We start from the raw sequence: 18,061 nt of genomic DNA on the forward strand, positions 1-18,061 counted from the left end.
TTGCCTCCTTTATGTACTTTCGGATCTTGTCAAAAACATTTCCGATCAGAAAAGTAGCAATAACTATTAAATAGAGTCTGTTTTAAACAATCTCGGGCCGATCCGGGAGTAAAATGAAAATTGGAATTGGACAATGGATAGGGTGGAATGTGGCGTTGCTCCCCCCCCCCCTCGGGCTGGGAAAGTCACTTTGATACACACACGCACACGCACTCAGTATACTACTCCACTCAGTTTGCGCCGCTGTGCGCTCGTGCCATTCAAGCTGCCGGCATCGACTGGTTCGGCCAGCGGCGACGAAACGCCGCCACTGCGGCTCCCCGAACAAGAAAAAGAAATTAGTCAAACTGTTGCTCTTTTAATCGGACTTTCTTCAGAAATACTGGAAAAAGAGTCATCAATAATTAATTAGTTGATTAATTAATTTTTACTCCTCTTCATTCTTTTTGATTGGGATTATTCTTAATTGGGATCACTTTTTTTAGGATCCGTCATTGAAATGAATTTGAAGTTCTTCGAGTGTTGATTGAAAAACTTCGTCCGTGAAATTCGATCAATTTTTTTGGACTGAAAAATGAAGTTTTTCATAATCGAAGGTCAAAGCTTTTGAAAGAATCCTATCGGGGAATTATTGAACTTTTTTGGTGATCGGTGTGACGAGAGATGCCAATCACTGGATTCGTATTTGGAGTTTTGCGATTACATGTTTCCAAATGTAGCATCAATACACATGGAAAATATAGATTGTGGATTATTCAGGTTTAAATATGAAATATCCTCAGTTATAACTTCTAGTAGAATATTCATGTGTCGTCAAATGTCGTTCGTGGTACAATTCCGTGCACTTTTCAACTTCTCGGCACCGTAAGTACAAAGTAAATTTCGTATAATAACTATGATCAATGTTTAGATGGAAGTTTCGATGGACAAAATATAGAAGTTATGATGTTATATAATATCATCTGTGATGTTTGTAAAACTGTGCCTGTTATTAATTTTATGATCAGTTTTCCTATTCACAAAGGGGATCCTAATTTCCGATTAAGGTCGCACCTCCTGTAGTGGATAATAATAATTATCTTACGAGGACGAAAAAACTCAGAAAAGTACTGATAAAATTTCTGTGGTAGTGATAAAAAAAAGTTCTTTGGATGTTATTGACAGTCGGTGAATACTCATATAACTCATTGGCAGCTTTATTGTTTTGTCAGTACTCTACAAAATGGTCTATGGACTTTTAGTAGAATAGGAATGTGCGATCTTTGGATACATAATATTGAAAATGGGTTGATAGCTCCCTAGGAATGGAAGCTTTAAATCTCGGGATGGCAGCAGCCGGTTCACCGAAATCAATCTACAATTCGTTCCTGTTGCCATCGTTCTCGTTCGAACGCGACCAGTCACCGTCGTCATCCTCGTCGATGGAGTACATAGAAAACATGGAGATCCTGATCGACGACGACCCGTCGTCCAACCCTTTCTTCGGCAATAACTCATCCACCACCACCACCGAACAACTGGATCCCGTTAAAACGCTGGCGACTTCGTCTCAAGCCATTTTAAGAGAGGTTCTATCTCATCAGGTGACGTCGCCTTCGGTCGGATACGACCATACGTGGTTCGTGGGTGCCGCGAACGACACGGAGGTCGCGGATTTCGCGTCGGTGGTGCCGACCATGACTTACGGTGTCGGCGGAGATGGGGATTCCGTCATCAATAACACTGGATATATCGACAACGTCCTTATTGCTGTACCGATGGGGATATGTCTTTACAGCCTGAGTGTGCTTACCCTGATAGGCAACGGCATGGTTCTTCACGCTATCCGCACCGAGAGGAGACTTCAAACGGTAAGCCAGGGTTTTATTATTGCTATAACGTTATGCGATACTGCAATATTTTATCGGTCATTTTATACTTACCATACAAGTTTATTGCAGCTCGAATTCAAAAATATACCGTTGTCGTTACACCATAAAAACTTTGCCAATAGTCAGATTAACCCGTCCAATGTTTCTGACGTCGGAATGCTTTTACGTCAAATGTTTTTACGTCAGAAGATCTGTCGAAGAATAACACGATTCGGAATTCCATATCGAATACAAAACACCATTGTTTCGCTCGAAAACTTAGTGCGTAGATTTGAGATAAGAATGTAACCTTCAGAATTTTTCTAATGAGTTGATAAAAACACACGTTTTTTCAGTCGATTTTTCTTTTTTCCCCTGCTTGAGGAGCTGTATATTACAATAATTTCGTAGACTGAGAGAATTTGAAACTGACCAGTGCGTTATCAAACTACAAATAAGACCAAGTGCAATATGCAGTTTTAAAGTTATTAAAAATATTGCGAGCGTTTGAAAAATATTGGGGGGGGGGGAAGCAGCTCAAAAACCAAATATTTTCATAAGTATCATCGATATGGTGGCAAATGCTTATGGGCTTGGGCTCATAGGCAGTACACAAGTTTACGCGTATGATAATTCGGCATTGTATATAGTTCGCTAGCAGTTTATTAGATACTATGCCATCTCCCTGATGCAAGAAGCAAGAATGTGAAAATTTTCTCTTCTTTTTATCAACTGGTTGGATATCTGATTTTGCTAAGTTGAAACAAGAATGTCTATCTCTATTGAAACACGTTACAAAATATTTTAGGAAATCTACCCGAATATATAAACTCTATGGAAATAACTTCCATAGAGTAATATGGGTAGAGTAAACATTCAAGCGTCACTTCCCGTGATCTATTTTTTTTTTCAAGTACATTGTACATTCATGCTTCTAGCATGAGGAAGGAGGTGCGAGATAGTAATTTGTTCAAATAATAAAACCCAATATAGTTCTTTTTCGACAAGATATTGAGCTCTTGAAGAGATTAACTCCATTTTTTATACTTTTAATTAGATACTGTTTCATTCCACGTCGCTGATTTATGCATGGTGCAAGCATCTGAATGCTTAGTTTAAGTACAGGGGCGTCGCAAATGTTTTAGATCCGTGGGGCTTGGCTTGATCTTCATGTAAAAGTTCTGATTTTTGAATAAATTCTGATGTGACCATCTCGGACTCCTGTCAAAAAGTGTTAGGGTTGCTCGAGCGCTCATGGCTTCGACACAACACAGTTTTGCCTACGAAGTTATATAAACATCCCCTAATATAGGAAATTTCAATATCTATCGTTCATAAAGAAAAAAAAACGAATCTCATTTTAAAACGAGAAACAAATGATAACACAAATACTACTTATTCCTTATAATAATTACTTACTGTAATGACGAATATCCGATCATAGACATCCCCCCTCCCCTCAATTTCCATATACAGTATCACATTGTCTATTGTTATCGAATCGTTACCACTGTTTGTGCGAGTAAATCCTGTATACTTGCATATGAAAAAGTTATTTAACTGGAATAATTTCTCCCCGTTTTCTGCGAGGCCTCAGATTTCAACGTTCGGTGGATCATTTTGCCTTAGGGAGGAAACAATACATTTCATGGAAAGAAGAAGAGTGGAGAAAACACAACACATTGTGCAGAGGTAAAACAACCTCCGAAGTTTTCGTTAATATCATCTAAAATCTTAATATCAAAGCCCTCGAAATTTCTGCCTGTAAAACAAACTGAGCACAATTCCTCGCAAACCGAATTCAGGGGTTCAGTAAGACACTTACTATCAAGCTTTATCAATAAGCACCATGAGTAGTAATGCAGTACATTAAATGATGTTTCCAGAAATCAGTGACTATTATTTCGGTGTCAGAGATTATTATTGCAAAACATCTCAAGAAAATTTCTTTTATTGTATGAACAAATCTTTTAAAAGTTTAAATCCCCTAAACTTTCTCAAAGTTTGATGTCCCCGTGTTCATGATGTTCTTCCAAAAACCCATGGAATAAATAAGAGGAGTCGCATTTGGATAAAATAGCAATGAGGCCGTTATTATAGTGTTTCTTCGCGGATTTAGTTAAATTTTTTTCTGGCTTATATGTTCGTAAACCAAGACGAGTTCGTAAGCCGCATCAGTTGCAAACCGAGGGTTGATTTCTTTTAATTCATAGGTGTGCGGTATTCTTGTAGCATGAAATCACCTCTGAAATAAGTAAAAAAATTTACTTTTTTTTCTTTGATGATTCAGTACAAATTTACAGGTTGAATTAGAACTCATTTCCTGAAGACTTGACTTTTTTTAGTATTTTTTTCTTTTATTTCGGCAACGGATTTATTCAAATGAGAAATTGAATATTTAAAAAAATTCATTTGAACAGTTCTTAACCCTCTCACCGGCATAGACGAGATATCTCGCCCCCTTAAAAAAGCCACTTTTTTTCGACATTGATTATCTTTAAAATTATGGAAAGTCGATTTCTCGACGGAAAGATGTTTTCTTATAGGAGAAAAGCACTTTTACTTGTTGAAAATCGAAAGAAAGCCTACTTTAAAAAAATAATTAAAGCATATTGCGGGGGAGTATGGATTTTTACTACGAGATTTCTGTCAGGGATCAATGAAAATAATTATGCTGAGGGAAGGGTTAATTAAAAATTGTTTTTCTACTTGAATTTGCATAACGTGCAGCGCATAATGATCTTAAAATGTTTCTACGTATGCGAAGAAACACATCTGGAATCGTTTGTTTTTTTTTTTATGTTTGAGATTACATCGTCTTCACAGAATTAATTAACCCACCCTGAATTTCACCTCATGTGTGATTATTTTTAGAACCTGAGCATAATTCCCCCAAACAGAGTGACTGACAGGCCTAATCACTGTGGCCTGGAACTTGACCGTATTTATAATGAAAAGCTGGGAATGATCTGTGTGGCATCAAATTACAAATATGATACGCTATTTAGAAAAATGGATGGATTTTTTTCTCAGCCCAAGATAGCAAGGAAACATTTTATTTTCTGTATACTCTATATGATGGCGGAGACAAGATGACTTTTCTTTCCGAGTTCACCTCAGCATAGTATCCAGAAAATAAAATGTTTCCCTGATACCCTATGTTGAAATATATCGATGTGATATCAACTTATGATATCGAAATAGACTGACGATGTATGTTGTCTAAACGTAGTTGTACGTAATCTGCGATATACTGCGGGCGTATAATACAAATACAAATACAACGCCACAACAGGCAAAATGCCCAACGAGGTGACTGAGAAAAAGATGCCCATAAAAATATGGATGTCATAATCTTTAGCATGAATATATTTGGCCGCATGGTCTGTCTTACCATCGTAATTTGATATCGAAATATAACGCTTTGTATGTGTTCTTTGGTGGGGAAACGTAACAATCTTGGTCGTTTGATATTGAAAAATAACGCTATCTGTTCTTTTGGTGTCAAAACTCAACAAGGTCCCTTCTTTGCTGTCAAAATCGAATACTATACGTAGTTTTTCTGTCGGAATGTGCTATTTGATGTTTTTACTTGAGATTTAACGGTACCTTTAAAGATGCTCTTTTGGTGTTGAAAAGTAACACTATCCCTCCTTCTGTTTCAGAGTAGAGCGTAACGCTTTTGCTCTACTGTGTTAAAAAGTAACGTCTTTTTTTCTGTTGTGTTCAAACATAACGCAAATTATTCTTTGGTGTCGAAAAAAAACTATTTTACTTTTTAAAGGCGAAATGCAGCAATAATTGTGCTTAGGTGTCGAAACGTACCACTACTTTTCCAGTTATCAGTCGAAATATAACATCATTTGTCAGTTTTGTGTCAAAATATAACACTATTTGTCCGTTTTGTGGTGAACTATAACTGTATTTGTCCATTTTATATCGAAATACAACTATTTTTCTATGGTATTGAAACGTACAAGTAATTGTTCTTTAGTATCGAAATGTAACATTATTTATTTTCTCATGTCGAAAAGTAACATTATTTGTTTTCTTATGTCTAAACGTAATGTAATCCATTCTTTTGGTGTTGAAATATAATGCAATTCATTCTGTTGGTGGTAAAACGTAACACTGTTCCATTGATAGAAACAGAAAATTTGATAACTTCCTTCCTAAAAAACAGATCAGTGGTATAAATACAGCAGCAAAGCATCAGCTCAATTTTTCTGAATAAAAATCTAGAATTTATATATTTCGAAATTTCATATCTGACTTTTCCTTCACTTTTCAATCGGGAAATTATTGGCGTTTTGCGCCGGTATGCAGATAAAATACCGGTTTTTTATTTATGTTTAACAAGATATTGAGAAAAATCCTCTTTTTGATAGCGTATAATATAATCTCCTCATAGATCTACAAAAACCCATCTGTAAAAGACATCAATACATTGCCCTCAGCCTGAAAATAAAAATCCCAGATATTTCCACGTAGATTTAAAATGCACGAATATAATATGCCTTTCATGTTTAAAACATATTGTCCTGTTCCAAAAAGGCGTTTATTTCTCCTTAAAAACATACCAAAAGTTTCAAAAAGTTTGTAAAATACCAAAAATAATCTCCCTTTTTGGATTTCGCGTTTTGTTCAGCAATGAAAGAGAAAAAAGCCATAAAAAGATCAAGAACCTTGGGGGTGCTCCCAAAAAATTCTTGTATAATACGTGTTTATTTTACCGTTTTAATGACGGGCCGGGCTGAGCTTTTAGATACGTACATGTCACGAAGATTGTTCAAACATTTTGGATAGCCTTGAGGCAATCCGGCTCTTAAAATACGCTTTATTCCGGAATTCACCGGAGCGAATTCAAACAAACTCTGGAGATTTTTTTTTTATATTTTGGAGCATCAGTGCTTTTGATTCTATGTTTATAATCCGAGGGAGTGTTGGGGATGGTGTATGTTTTGTTTATGAGTTTCTTCAGTTTGCTTATCTTCTTTCGGTTTGCTTATCTTCCTTTTTACTGTACCTGAAAGTTTCTCTCTAGGAAACTTTGTGGTATTTGTTTTCACATAGACTCAAAGTTCTTTACGTTTCTTTAAAAGCCGATAAGTAGAATGAATTGCGTCCTACAATTTCCAGACATTCAAAATTTCCAGAACGTAAGCAATGGTCATTTCTCAAGTATGGACCATTTAGCATTTTCGAATATGAGGAGTGTCTACTACCAGCACGCTTGCCCGAACGAATGTCATTTTAGGTCAAGTCGGCACTGTACACTTTGTATCACGTGATGGAAATGCTTGTAAAGCTCGAGTATTCTAGTGGTTTTTCAGCTGGGTCTATATGGCCCCCTTAGTAGTCCTGGAATATTCTACGGGTGATATAGGGCTACGGGTGAAAATGATATGAAAGAGGAGCTTTTTCTCCAGAGAAATTTTTGCAAAGCTCAAGGGAAGTCGGTGGAGCAGGGGTCTTCAATCTTTCAGACATTTCGGGCCAGAAAAAATTCGAGGGCCAAGAGTTATACTGTGGTAGTTGGATTCACATAATGGCGTCTTAATGGGTGGGCCTAACGAATGCCGTACTTGTCGAAAAGTACTGTAATTATTCTATACTCTCTAAACGTAACATTGTTATTCTGTCGAAATGTAACAATACGTTTGTTTTGATGTCGAAATGTAATGCTTTTTGGCTCTTTATTTTAAAAAAGTAACACTATTACACTATTTGTTGTTTTGGTGTCGAAAATTAACACTATTTGATGGCTGGAAACAAATAAATTGAAGACTTTCACAAAAAAAAACTGATCAGTGGGTTTAAACACAGCAATAAAGCATCGCAAATCAAATTTCTTTCATTATAACACGAATTTGTAGTATTTGAATGAACACAAAATGTAGAATTTCATATAAAAGTTTTAAGAGTAAAATTCGATAAGTCGAATATACAACGGCCGACAAAAAACTTTTTTCAAATCAAATTTTTTTATTGTTATACAACAGTACAAAAAAAAAGAGAAAAATTTACCAAGGAGTCAATTAAAAAATGACCCATATTCTGGTAAATGCTAGTAAAAATTAGTATGGAAAACAGAGTAGTATCAACTGAATAAAAATCAAAATTATTCAAACTAAAATAAAAATTCATGGCAACAGAGGAGTGCAATTTGAAAACAGTTCTACCTGCTGCAACTAAAAACATAAATTTATTGGATGTTGGAATAAAAGCAAAAACGACTAGATGCAGCATGTAATTAAATTAAACTGTCACGTTATTTAAGGATTATATGAGCAAGAGAAAAACATTAAAACAAATTGTCTATACCCTCAAGTGAGAACATGTATTGCTTGACACATTTTTTAAAGGATGTTAAATCCGTATTGTGAGTGATTACTTGAACTTATTGGAAATAACGTTTTCAGAGTGGCAAAAATAAAGGTTTATTAAAATAACAGCGCTGTTTAGGAATATCGTCTTAATAAAACATATAAAACTACTCGAGGTGAAGAAATTTACAAAAGATAAGTTATTCTAATTTAATCATACTTAATTATTGAATAGAGATATTTGGCTATAAACTAGATGTACATATTGTATCGTGGGAACGGACGTGTACATGATATTTGTACAAATGAAACGAATAATAAATGAAGTGCATACAAGACCATTTTCTGTCAAGAAATGTGCAGTCTTTTGACTACCGCTCTTTCTTTTTTGCCCTCCTTTCGTGAGAAAGTCACTCGCTTTTTTTCAGCAGAGAAGTGAATCCATTAAATTCAATTGCCAAATGCAAAATTCAATTGCCAAATGCAAAATTCAATTGCCAAATGCAAAATTCAATTGCCAAATGCAAAATTCAATTGCCAAATGCAAAATTCAATTGCCAAATGCAAAATTCAATTGCCAAATGCAAAATTCTGTTGCTAAATGCTATCTCTATTGCTGAATGCTATTTTTCAAATTTCTCTCATCCTCAAAAACTTCGACTTGAAGGAAGAAAACTTCAAGTTAAAGGAAGCTAACAGCACTAAAATACGGGAAAAATTCTGTTCTAGGGCCCGAGTGAAAAATTCGACTTCAGCAGATATTCGAGTTATCGGAGTTCGACTTATCGCGAATTGACTGATTTTTTTTTTTTTTTTTTTTTTGCACTTTTCAATCGGAAAATTGTTGGTATTTTGTGCCGTTATGTAGAAAGACTACCGGATTCTTATTCATTTTTAACATGATATTGAGAAAAATTCTCCTTTTGAAAGCATATAATAATCCCCGCCATAGATCTACAAAAACCCATCTGTAAAAGACATCAATACATTGCCCTCAGCTTCGAAATATAAATCCCACGTAGATTTAAAATGCACGAATGCCCTTCATGTTTAAAACATATTCTCCTCTTCCAAAAAGTGTTTATTTTTCCTTAAAAAAACATGCCAAAAGTTTCAAAAAGTTTGTAAAATACCGAAAAAAATCTCTTTTTATTTTTTCTTTTCTTTTCTTTCTGCGCTTTATACAGCAACGAAATAAAAACCAGCCATAAAAGATCAAGAGCCTTGAGGGCTCACAAAAAAACCGCCTTCTATAATACTGGCTTATTTTACAGTTTTAATGACGGGCCGGGCTGAGCTTTTAGATACGCACATGTCACGAAGGTTGTCCAAACATTTTCGGTAGCCTTGAGGCAATCCGGCTCTTAAAATATACTATATTCCGGAACTCACCGGAGCGAATTCAAATAAACTACGGGATGGTTTTTTTTTTAATATTCTGGAGCATCTGGAGCTTCGATTCTATGTTTATAATCCGAGGGAGTGTTGGGGATGGTGTATGTTTTGTTTATGAGTTTCTTCAGTTTGCTTATCTTCTTTAGGTAAGCTGTACTTGAAAGTTTCTCTCAAGCTCCGTTTGCATGTGCAATATTGCGGTAGCAATGGGAATTCTAGCACCCGCTTCAGGACTTTTTTCCCTCGAAGGGAAAGAAATCGGGAACAGGAATTGCTCCTTCTATTTGCTGGGGATACTTGGATAGCGTGACGTCCTTTGCTATAATCCTATGAGTGGTGAATTGAACCGACCAACCCACGTGATTTTAGACGACTCTTTTTACATTTCCCATGTAAACGGAGCTTCAATGCAATTGTGTGGTATTTCAAATCAATAGAATCTCTGGATATAAAAATGACGTGATCTTGGGAAAAAAAATTCCCTTGTCACCATCGGGAATCGAACCCACGACCTATTGTTAACGGGGCAGTCGCACTGGCCATTATACCATGGGAGACGAGATTTATTGTTCCCGTAAACAACGCATATATTACCGTGACTTGCTGAATAGAGACTGCAGCCTCTCACAACTTAAGCGAATGGCCCGGCTCGCAAAAGGTCCTAATATTCCCGGTGGAGACAGGGTATCCCCCCAAGTTAACCTCTGCACAATATCCAGAAAATCTATTGATTTCATGCATCGTGAGTCGAGAAAAAAACATTAACCATTTCCACTGCCGCCACCTGGAGACAAAGATATGGCTCCAATTAGGACATCAGTTTGTATACACGATTTCAAAGCCACACTTCATACACCTGGGGGATAAATCTCTTCCAGTGGCACATTTCTTATAATCAGGATACAAATAAGCTTCATTTCACACGTGATCAAGGCCACTTCATGTTTTCACTCATCTCCAACGTATAATATTCCCCCGAAAGGGAGAATTCGACCTTCCTTCCCTTTTGGTAACAGTGATTACCCTCCATACTTACCGCTCTTATTCCCATTGCACATTGCGCTAGATTTGGTTTTTAGCACAGTACCGAACTATTGTAAGGCGGACTACTCTCTTCTATCATCTATTGTCTCTGACGTCTTTACCCGAGTATTGGAGGGATCTGTCTCGGCTGTGGACGCTCTGCCTGCCCTTTTCTCTCGCTCTCGAGTCCACATCTCATGCAAGTTAATCTCTTCCCAAAGGGATAAGCTCCTTAGAATGTGGAATAAAAAATGCTTGGCACCAATATAGAAACTGTCCTAGTCAGATGTCCAGAGACTATTATAGCGACGTACTCAAGGTACATTCTGGAGAAAGAGAATAAACACCTCTCTAACCTTTGCGCAAGCACGATCGTAATTCCTTCCATAGAGACGTTCGCCGTAAACACCGAGTGTACCACGATATACCAATATTGCTTTTGAATAATTCACAGATCACAGACAATTACGAGAAAGCCAACATCTTTGCAGATATATTCTCTCACTCATATTGCCCTGGCGGTCATGGTTGTGATCAACGAAGTCCTTGCTTCATGATTGATCATCCATTCTTTACAGACATGTTTAGCATTCAGTCAATAAAGTCTGTTACAGCTTCTCTTCCCACGGGTATATCTCCGGGGCCAGGCGGGATACCCGGATATAACTACAAGCGACTTTCAGATCCGATGGCTTCTCCTTCTCAGCTCTATTTTCTCATTTTTTTTACGACTACGGCACCTTTCTAAGCTCTTGGAATTCCGCGGCCGATTTACAAGAAAAAAGGTTCTAGAGCTGACCCGAATAACTATCATCCTATTTCTTTAACCGATATCGCCTGTAAAATCTCGAAAAGTGCATTGATAAGGGGCCGTTCAAGTATTACGTAAGCAAATTTTTAGCCATTTTGGACTCCCCCCTCCTTGTCAGCAAAATTTCGTCATCACTGCCCCCTACATCCTAACGCATATTGGAGGGATCACAAACATACGCGGGAGAGGGGCATAAGGAGCTCGTGCGCCTCCCATCCCCCAGACGAAAAAATAAATTTTAATGCAAAAAATATTTCTTTTTAAAAATTATAATTTCGAAAGAAAATTCCTTTATATGTTATATTATAATCGATTTCTGTTAATTTCAATGCTATTTGAAGGGTAAGAACTCACAATTTCTCTTTAAGAAATTCAATGTGACCCACCCTTTAAGCCATATATGGTGAACCTTTGACCCGCAGACAAAATGTGGCCCTGGAGTTTATCTGATGTGGCTTGCCCCCCCCCCCAACCTAATTTTATAAAAATGAACTAAGCGACACATTTACAAATCGCTTAAATGGCCAGTGGCACATTTTCAGATCAATCAAGTAGACCTCAAAGATCACTTTCACATTCAAAGATCACTCAAGTAACCCGCGACACAGTTACAGAACACTTAAAAGATCCGTGGCACATTTAGAGATCCCTTGAGTGACATGCGGCACAGTTTTAGAGCACTTAAGCGGCCCCCAATGCGGTTCTACATCACTCAAGTTACCCGCGGAACATTCCCACATTACTTAAGTGATGCGTGGCATAGTTCCAGAGCTTTTAAGCGGCCCGGAAACATTTCCAGAGCACTTGAAGGATCTGTGAAACATTAAGAGATTATTAAAGCTCTCTAGAGGACTTATCAATAAGTAGAATGTTAGTTCATGTGCCCAATATCTATCGAAAGGTTTTTCCCGTTTTTGGCGCACCGAATAAGATGACATTAAGAATATTTCATACCTTGATAAAGGGTGGTTGATGATGTAAGCATCATCCAAACCCCCCTCCCTTGTCATCAAAAGTCAGCAAATTGGAAACTCCGCCCAAATGTATGCTGACGTAATACTTGAATGACCCCTAACCGGTTGCTGTCTTTTGCTGCTGAGATGGATCTTATCCCCTCGACACAATTTGGCTTTATTCCAAGATGCTCACTGCTGATTCAGTAATTACTCTGCCATAATATCTAGATCAGCACTATCGAGTCGGGCCACGAGATTGCCGTCATTTATATAGATTTCCAAAAGGCCTTTGATAGGGTGGACAGGTCGCTTTTTCTAAGAAATTTAGCTGGATTAGGAATTCCTGACAAGGTAGTCAGGACATTTTAGGGTCTACTGTCATATAGGGTTCACCGTGTGCGACTTGCGAGCATTACCTCCAACGAAAGGCAAGTTCCTAGTGGAGTAGTTCAGGGTTCGGTGCTGGGTCCGACTCTGTTTACCGTGTTCACATACGATATTACCCAGGTGGTATCAGCAATACCCACATTGCAATATGCAGATGATGTAAAGCTGTTTACCACAGATGAAAATACAATGGGCTTACGAAATGCATGCCATCAGATTCTTCAGTGGAGCTCTCGAAATATTCTACCTATCTCTACTTCAATCACTGCATCTAGGCAGACAAGCTGACCGTGAGCACTTTTGGATAGGCAATGAACCTTTACAGAAATTTAGTATCTGCTCAGATTTTGCCATATTAATGAACGATTCTCTGAATTTTGCAGATCATCATCGGGAAATGGTTAGCGGGGCTAATAGAACTGCATATTTGCTACGTACGGCCTTCCGTAAATATGGTTCATTCACCCTAGTATATGCTTTCTGTGTGTGTATGTCCGGCCCACGCTTGAGCTTTGCTCACAGGTCTGGAGCCCATGTAAGATCAAAGACATAATGCGGTTAGAAAAGTCCCAAAGATCTTTTACAAAACGATTGCCAGGCCTGGGCGGACTGTCCTACTCTGAGAGGCTTGGAGGTCTTGATCTACATTCCCTAGAATGGCACACAATTGTTTCCGACTTAAAATGTGTTACAAAATCGTCCATAACATGGTATATTTACCATCGGGCATCCCATTTTTTGTCATCATTGACCGCCAGGTTAACCTGCGGAGACACCCATATCAAATGCAGATCCCGGTGGCCAGAAGAGACTGCTTCTTCTACGGCTGGAGAAACTGGAGAAACCGCTTGTTCTACGGCTTCAGAATATTTAATAGACTACCATTAGACCTTATGTACTCATCACACTCAAGATTCGCTTCAACCGTTGCTGACTTTAACTTTTCTCCGTTTACAAAGTGTTTCCCTTTCTAAATTTTATGTCTTGTTTGTATGTTTTATCCAATATAAGCGCCTCTTATATGCCTCCTGGTGGTCTACTAAAAAAAATTACGAACAAATAGATTCTTCTTAGCCCTTTAACTGACCAAACATTTAGAAATGCTTCTTCCCCTGCAAAAGAAGAAAAATTTCCTTTCTTTTCAGAAACAGTTTAGAATTTATTTAATTTCCTCTTATGAAAGATAGATGGCACTTAAGCTGATATAATGCATAGATCGAATAGAATTAGAAAAAAAAATGGGGAAATATTACAAGCAAACCTGTTAGAGAGAGAATAGGAACACAATGAAAAAAAGCACGGAAATGTTAAAAAATAGCACGCAATCTGTGAATCATTTTAACACTTTCATCTGAAGAAAGCAATCAGGAGATGATTGAGGAGACCCATCAAGCCCTTCATCTCAAAGTGATGGGAGCAGTTTAAGGGTTGAAATTAGTATCCACTTATACGCAATATGTAGTCTACGTGTGCGAAATTACGTAAGTACGTTTGCTAAACTTTCTTCACCTACTCAAACAGCTCTCACATTTAGATCGTAAGTAAAATCACAAGGAAAAAAAATGTACATGAATTTTTGCATGAATAATTCGTAACGCAATTAGCGCGCGTTGACTTAAAAGATTCTCTCTCTTCCCGCTGATCACTTAATTCAACTTCCAATTTAAGAAATGTGCGCTTGAAAGGCGATAAATCTCCATCTCTTCCATTAACGATACATAATTATCACGAGTCCGTAATTACGGTTTACACTCTCTCATCTCCTTGGTGGTGATTCCCGCGGTGATTTCTAAACATCCCGACGGGAAGATGATTTCCCTGCCATTATTGTGAGAACGATTTACAACACATTTTATTAATGGCAGAAAATGAAGCTCAAGCATTTTCTTCGAGGATTCACCCATTTTTCCTAAATTAATAATATGGAACATTTTTTTTAAATAAAACATTGTATCGAGAGAATGTTTCTACTGAACATCATTCATTAATTAATGGATATTAATAGTTTTTATGGTGCATACGGAGGGGCGCATAATCAATTATGATAGTGACGGCGATGCTACTTTGTGGAACTGCATGTTTAGTAGTTAGTTAATTGTCACTCGTGTAATTTGACAACGTGGATGAATGATTACTGTAATGTTAATTAATTAATTAGGGGAAGAGAGAGAAACGGTGTGCAGGCAATAACGTGATAAAGAAAATTTCGCCGCCTTCCGCCTGTGTTATGAGTTCATAGGTCCTGTGGGTGTGTCGGTGCCATAATTTCAGGGCTTATCCATCCGCCATGAATGCTTTCTCCATGTTTTCCTCACTGTAAAATTTTATATTGAAAATCAAAAAGATAGCAATGTTGATCTTGCTATTCTGATGATAGCCCCCACTCCCCTACTAGGATACCTTACACTTGTTCTATTCTTGTATAAATTAAATAAACCCTTTCTCCGAGCTTGGGATAAACTTTTCTGAAGCACATCCACACCTATATCGGTTACACGCCAGACTTGTCGTAAAACTCACTTTGCTGTCCCTAAAGCATCCCTCCCCATGGTGCCCACAAGGGTGGAGCTGACAGGGTTCCATTGATATCGCTATGGACACGTGAATCGGGGTGTGGATGATTCTTTCGTACGACGACTCAGAAAAAATTTGTGTGAACCCGGAGTCCAATAAGTCATCTGTGGTACACGGTGACGTCTTAACAGGTCAGAAAATTCACCAATTCTGCAATTATTTTTTTCGTAAAATTTGAATTTTTATTCATTTTGAAATTATTATTTTTCATTAAAGTTTTTGTTAATTTTGAAATTATTTTTCCATTAAGAAGAGAGAGAGTGTGAATTAACTTTTTATTAATTCTGAAAAAGTTTGCTAATTCTGAAAACATTTATTTCACCAAATGTGGAAATAGTTTTAATTATTTATGAATTTTTATGAATTGCAATATGTAATTTCTTCCACCAATTATGAAACTATTTTTTTCAATAATTATAAAATTTCATAAATCGCGAAATACTTTTTTCCACCAGTACTCAAATTAGTTTTTCAACAAAAAATTATGTGATAATTATTTCTCACGAATTCCGAAAATATTTTCCATTACCTCTGAAATTACTTCTCGTTGAATCTCAAGTTATTTCTAAATGCACTTAAATATTTCTCAAGCTATTGTTTGCCTCTTTTAATACAGCAGTGGGCAGCTTTAATGCTTTTGTGAAACAGTATCACTCTGACTGAATTCTTTCCCAAGTTTAATGTCAACTCTTCCTTCATCCAAATGAATGTTTGAAGTTGATTTCTCAAACATTTCCGCTGTTGATATCGATGCAAATCTTCTGTACCTCATTTCCTTTAAGAACTTTAAAGACAGTCGCAAAACTGAAGACAGGATCAAAAGCTTTTTCAACGTCAATGAAGGTTATACTTAATGGTAAGTGTCGTATCTCTCTCTGTCCCTGATTATTTGCATATGATCCTTCGTATTGAACCGACTTCGAGAACCTCTTTGTTCTGTTGGTTGAGCCGTATCCAATGTAGATTTGAAGTCCTCCTCTCGCCGGGATACTGATGTTGCACAAGTACCAGATGACGCAGTATTCAAGTTATTGAAATATTGGCCACTCAGAAGAAGGTATTGAAATATTGGCCACTCAGAAGAAGGTATTGAAATATTGGCCACTCAGAAGAAGGTATTGAAATATTGGCGAGTAGAATATCAACGTGACTGGTTGACTGGCGATTTGAGTGCTAGTCTTCTCACTATTTAACTATCGGTTCCGAAAATTTCTTTAATATTTATTGTGCACTATTTCACACTTCTTCATGTACGCAACTGTTCGTTGTTAATTAGTTGATCGTTCCCCGTTCTTTTGTCGGGATGTCTCCTTGTGTCTTTACATACATTAAAAATGGTTTATGAGTTACGTTTTTGTTAAATGTTTTTATATTTTTTTATTTCACAAATACAAACATGTAATACACGAATTCAGACATTTGTAACACAAATATAATACACAAAAATAAAATGGATGCACACATAAACACTTTGTTCCTGAAGGGACTGAAAAGTCCTTCCAGCAGGCCGAAAGGAATATGCTATAGAATATTTTTCTTTCTCTTGCAACAGCATTATTATATTTATTAGATATGTGTTCAAATGTATTTTCGCTTATATATCTGAATAATGTTCACAATTAAGTTGCTTTTCGTGAATATATATAATACAACCATCGTACACACCACTTCTCTCATTTATTATTATACTCTTTTGCTCTTTCAAAGGGTAGTAGAGAAGTGGTGTCTAATTATCGTCCAGTGAGTTTGACGAGCTCCCTCTCGAAAATTTTGGAAATTATCATCAAAAGGCAGTTTGTGAAGTGGATAGACGAGAATAATGTATTGTCGGATAATCAGCATGGGTTCAGGAAGGGGAAGTCATGTGTAACTAACCTCCTTTGCTTCTATGATTACGTGACTAAGGCTTTGGGTAAGAGCAAAAATGTCGACGTTGTTTACCTTGATTTCCAGAAGGCATTCGATCGGGTCCAACATGGCAAACTCTTGAAGCGTTTACACGAGATTGGAATAGGGGGCAACTTGCTGAATTGGATAGAATCGTGGTTAAGAGATAGGTCGCAACGAGTTATGGTGAACGGGGAATTCTCTGGTTGGACAGACGTCACAAGTGGAGTTCCTCAGGGAAGTGTCCTTGGCCCCATACTTTTTTCACTTTTTATCGATAAACTCGATCAGGGTATCGATGGAATTACTAGCAAATTCGCAGATGATGTGAAGCTAATGGGGGTAATCGGGAATGAAAGCGATAGGGAGTTGCTCCAGACCAACTTAAACAAGATTGCAGCATGGGCAAATGAATGGAGCATGACGTTTAGCGTAGATAAGTGCATGGTCGCTCATTTTGGTTCGAACAACCCACGGTTCAAAAAATCGAATAGAATGCTTGGTCTCATTTTCAAAAAGGTCTCTTCGCGTTCTCCTAAAGTCATTCTTCCTCTTTTTCGAGGCTTAGTTCGTCCTGGACTGGAGTATGCTGTAAAGTTTTGGAGACCATACCTACAGAGGGACATAGACTTGGTTGAAGGGGTGCAGAGAAGAGCTACGCGTGTCCTTATTGGCACACAGGGCTTGAGTTATGAAGAAAGACTTCATTTTTTGAATATGTTTACATTGGATGAACGCAGGTGTCGAGGAGATATGATCGAAGTGTTCAAAATTTTCAATGGGATGGATAGGATGGACCATGAACTTTTAGTACACCGCCAATCGACTGCTTTTACAAGGGGACACCAGTAT

The 18,061-nt window shown here is 37.4% G+C and overlaps 1 protein-coding gene across 1 annotated transcript in view; it reads left to right on the forward strand.

Annotated features, from left to right (window-relative positions):
• Positions 1 to 230: 230 nt before the first annotated feature.
• LOC149065859 (histamine H1 receptor-like) overlaps positions 231 to 18,061 on the forward strand; it is a 79,656-nt gene continuing 61,825 nt past the window's right edge. The window contains exon 1 of the mRNA XM_089253370.1: positions 231 to 1,850. Within this exon, the coding sequence (XP_089109496.1) occupies positions 1,305 to 1,850 (546 nt within the window). The 5' untranslated portion in view covers positions 231 to 1,304. The remainder of the gene's footprint in view (positions 1,851 to 18,061) is intronic.

This window comes from Pholcus phalangioides, unplaced genomic scaffold (assembly GCF_987345545.1).
Source record: "Pholcus phalangioides strain wild (caught in Gottingen) unplaced genomic scaffold, Ppha-v1.0 ptg000037l_1, whole genome shotgun sequence".
In the NCBI taxonomy this organism is placed as follows: Eukaryota; Metazoa; Arthropoda; class Arachnida; order Araneae; family Pholcidae; genus Pholcus; species Pholcus phalangioides.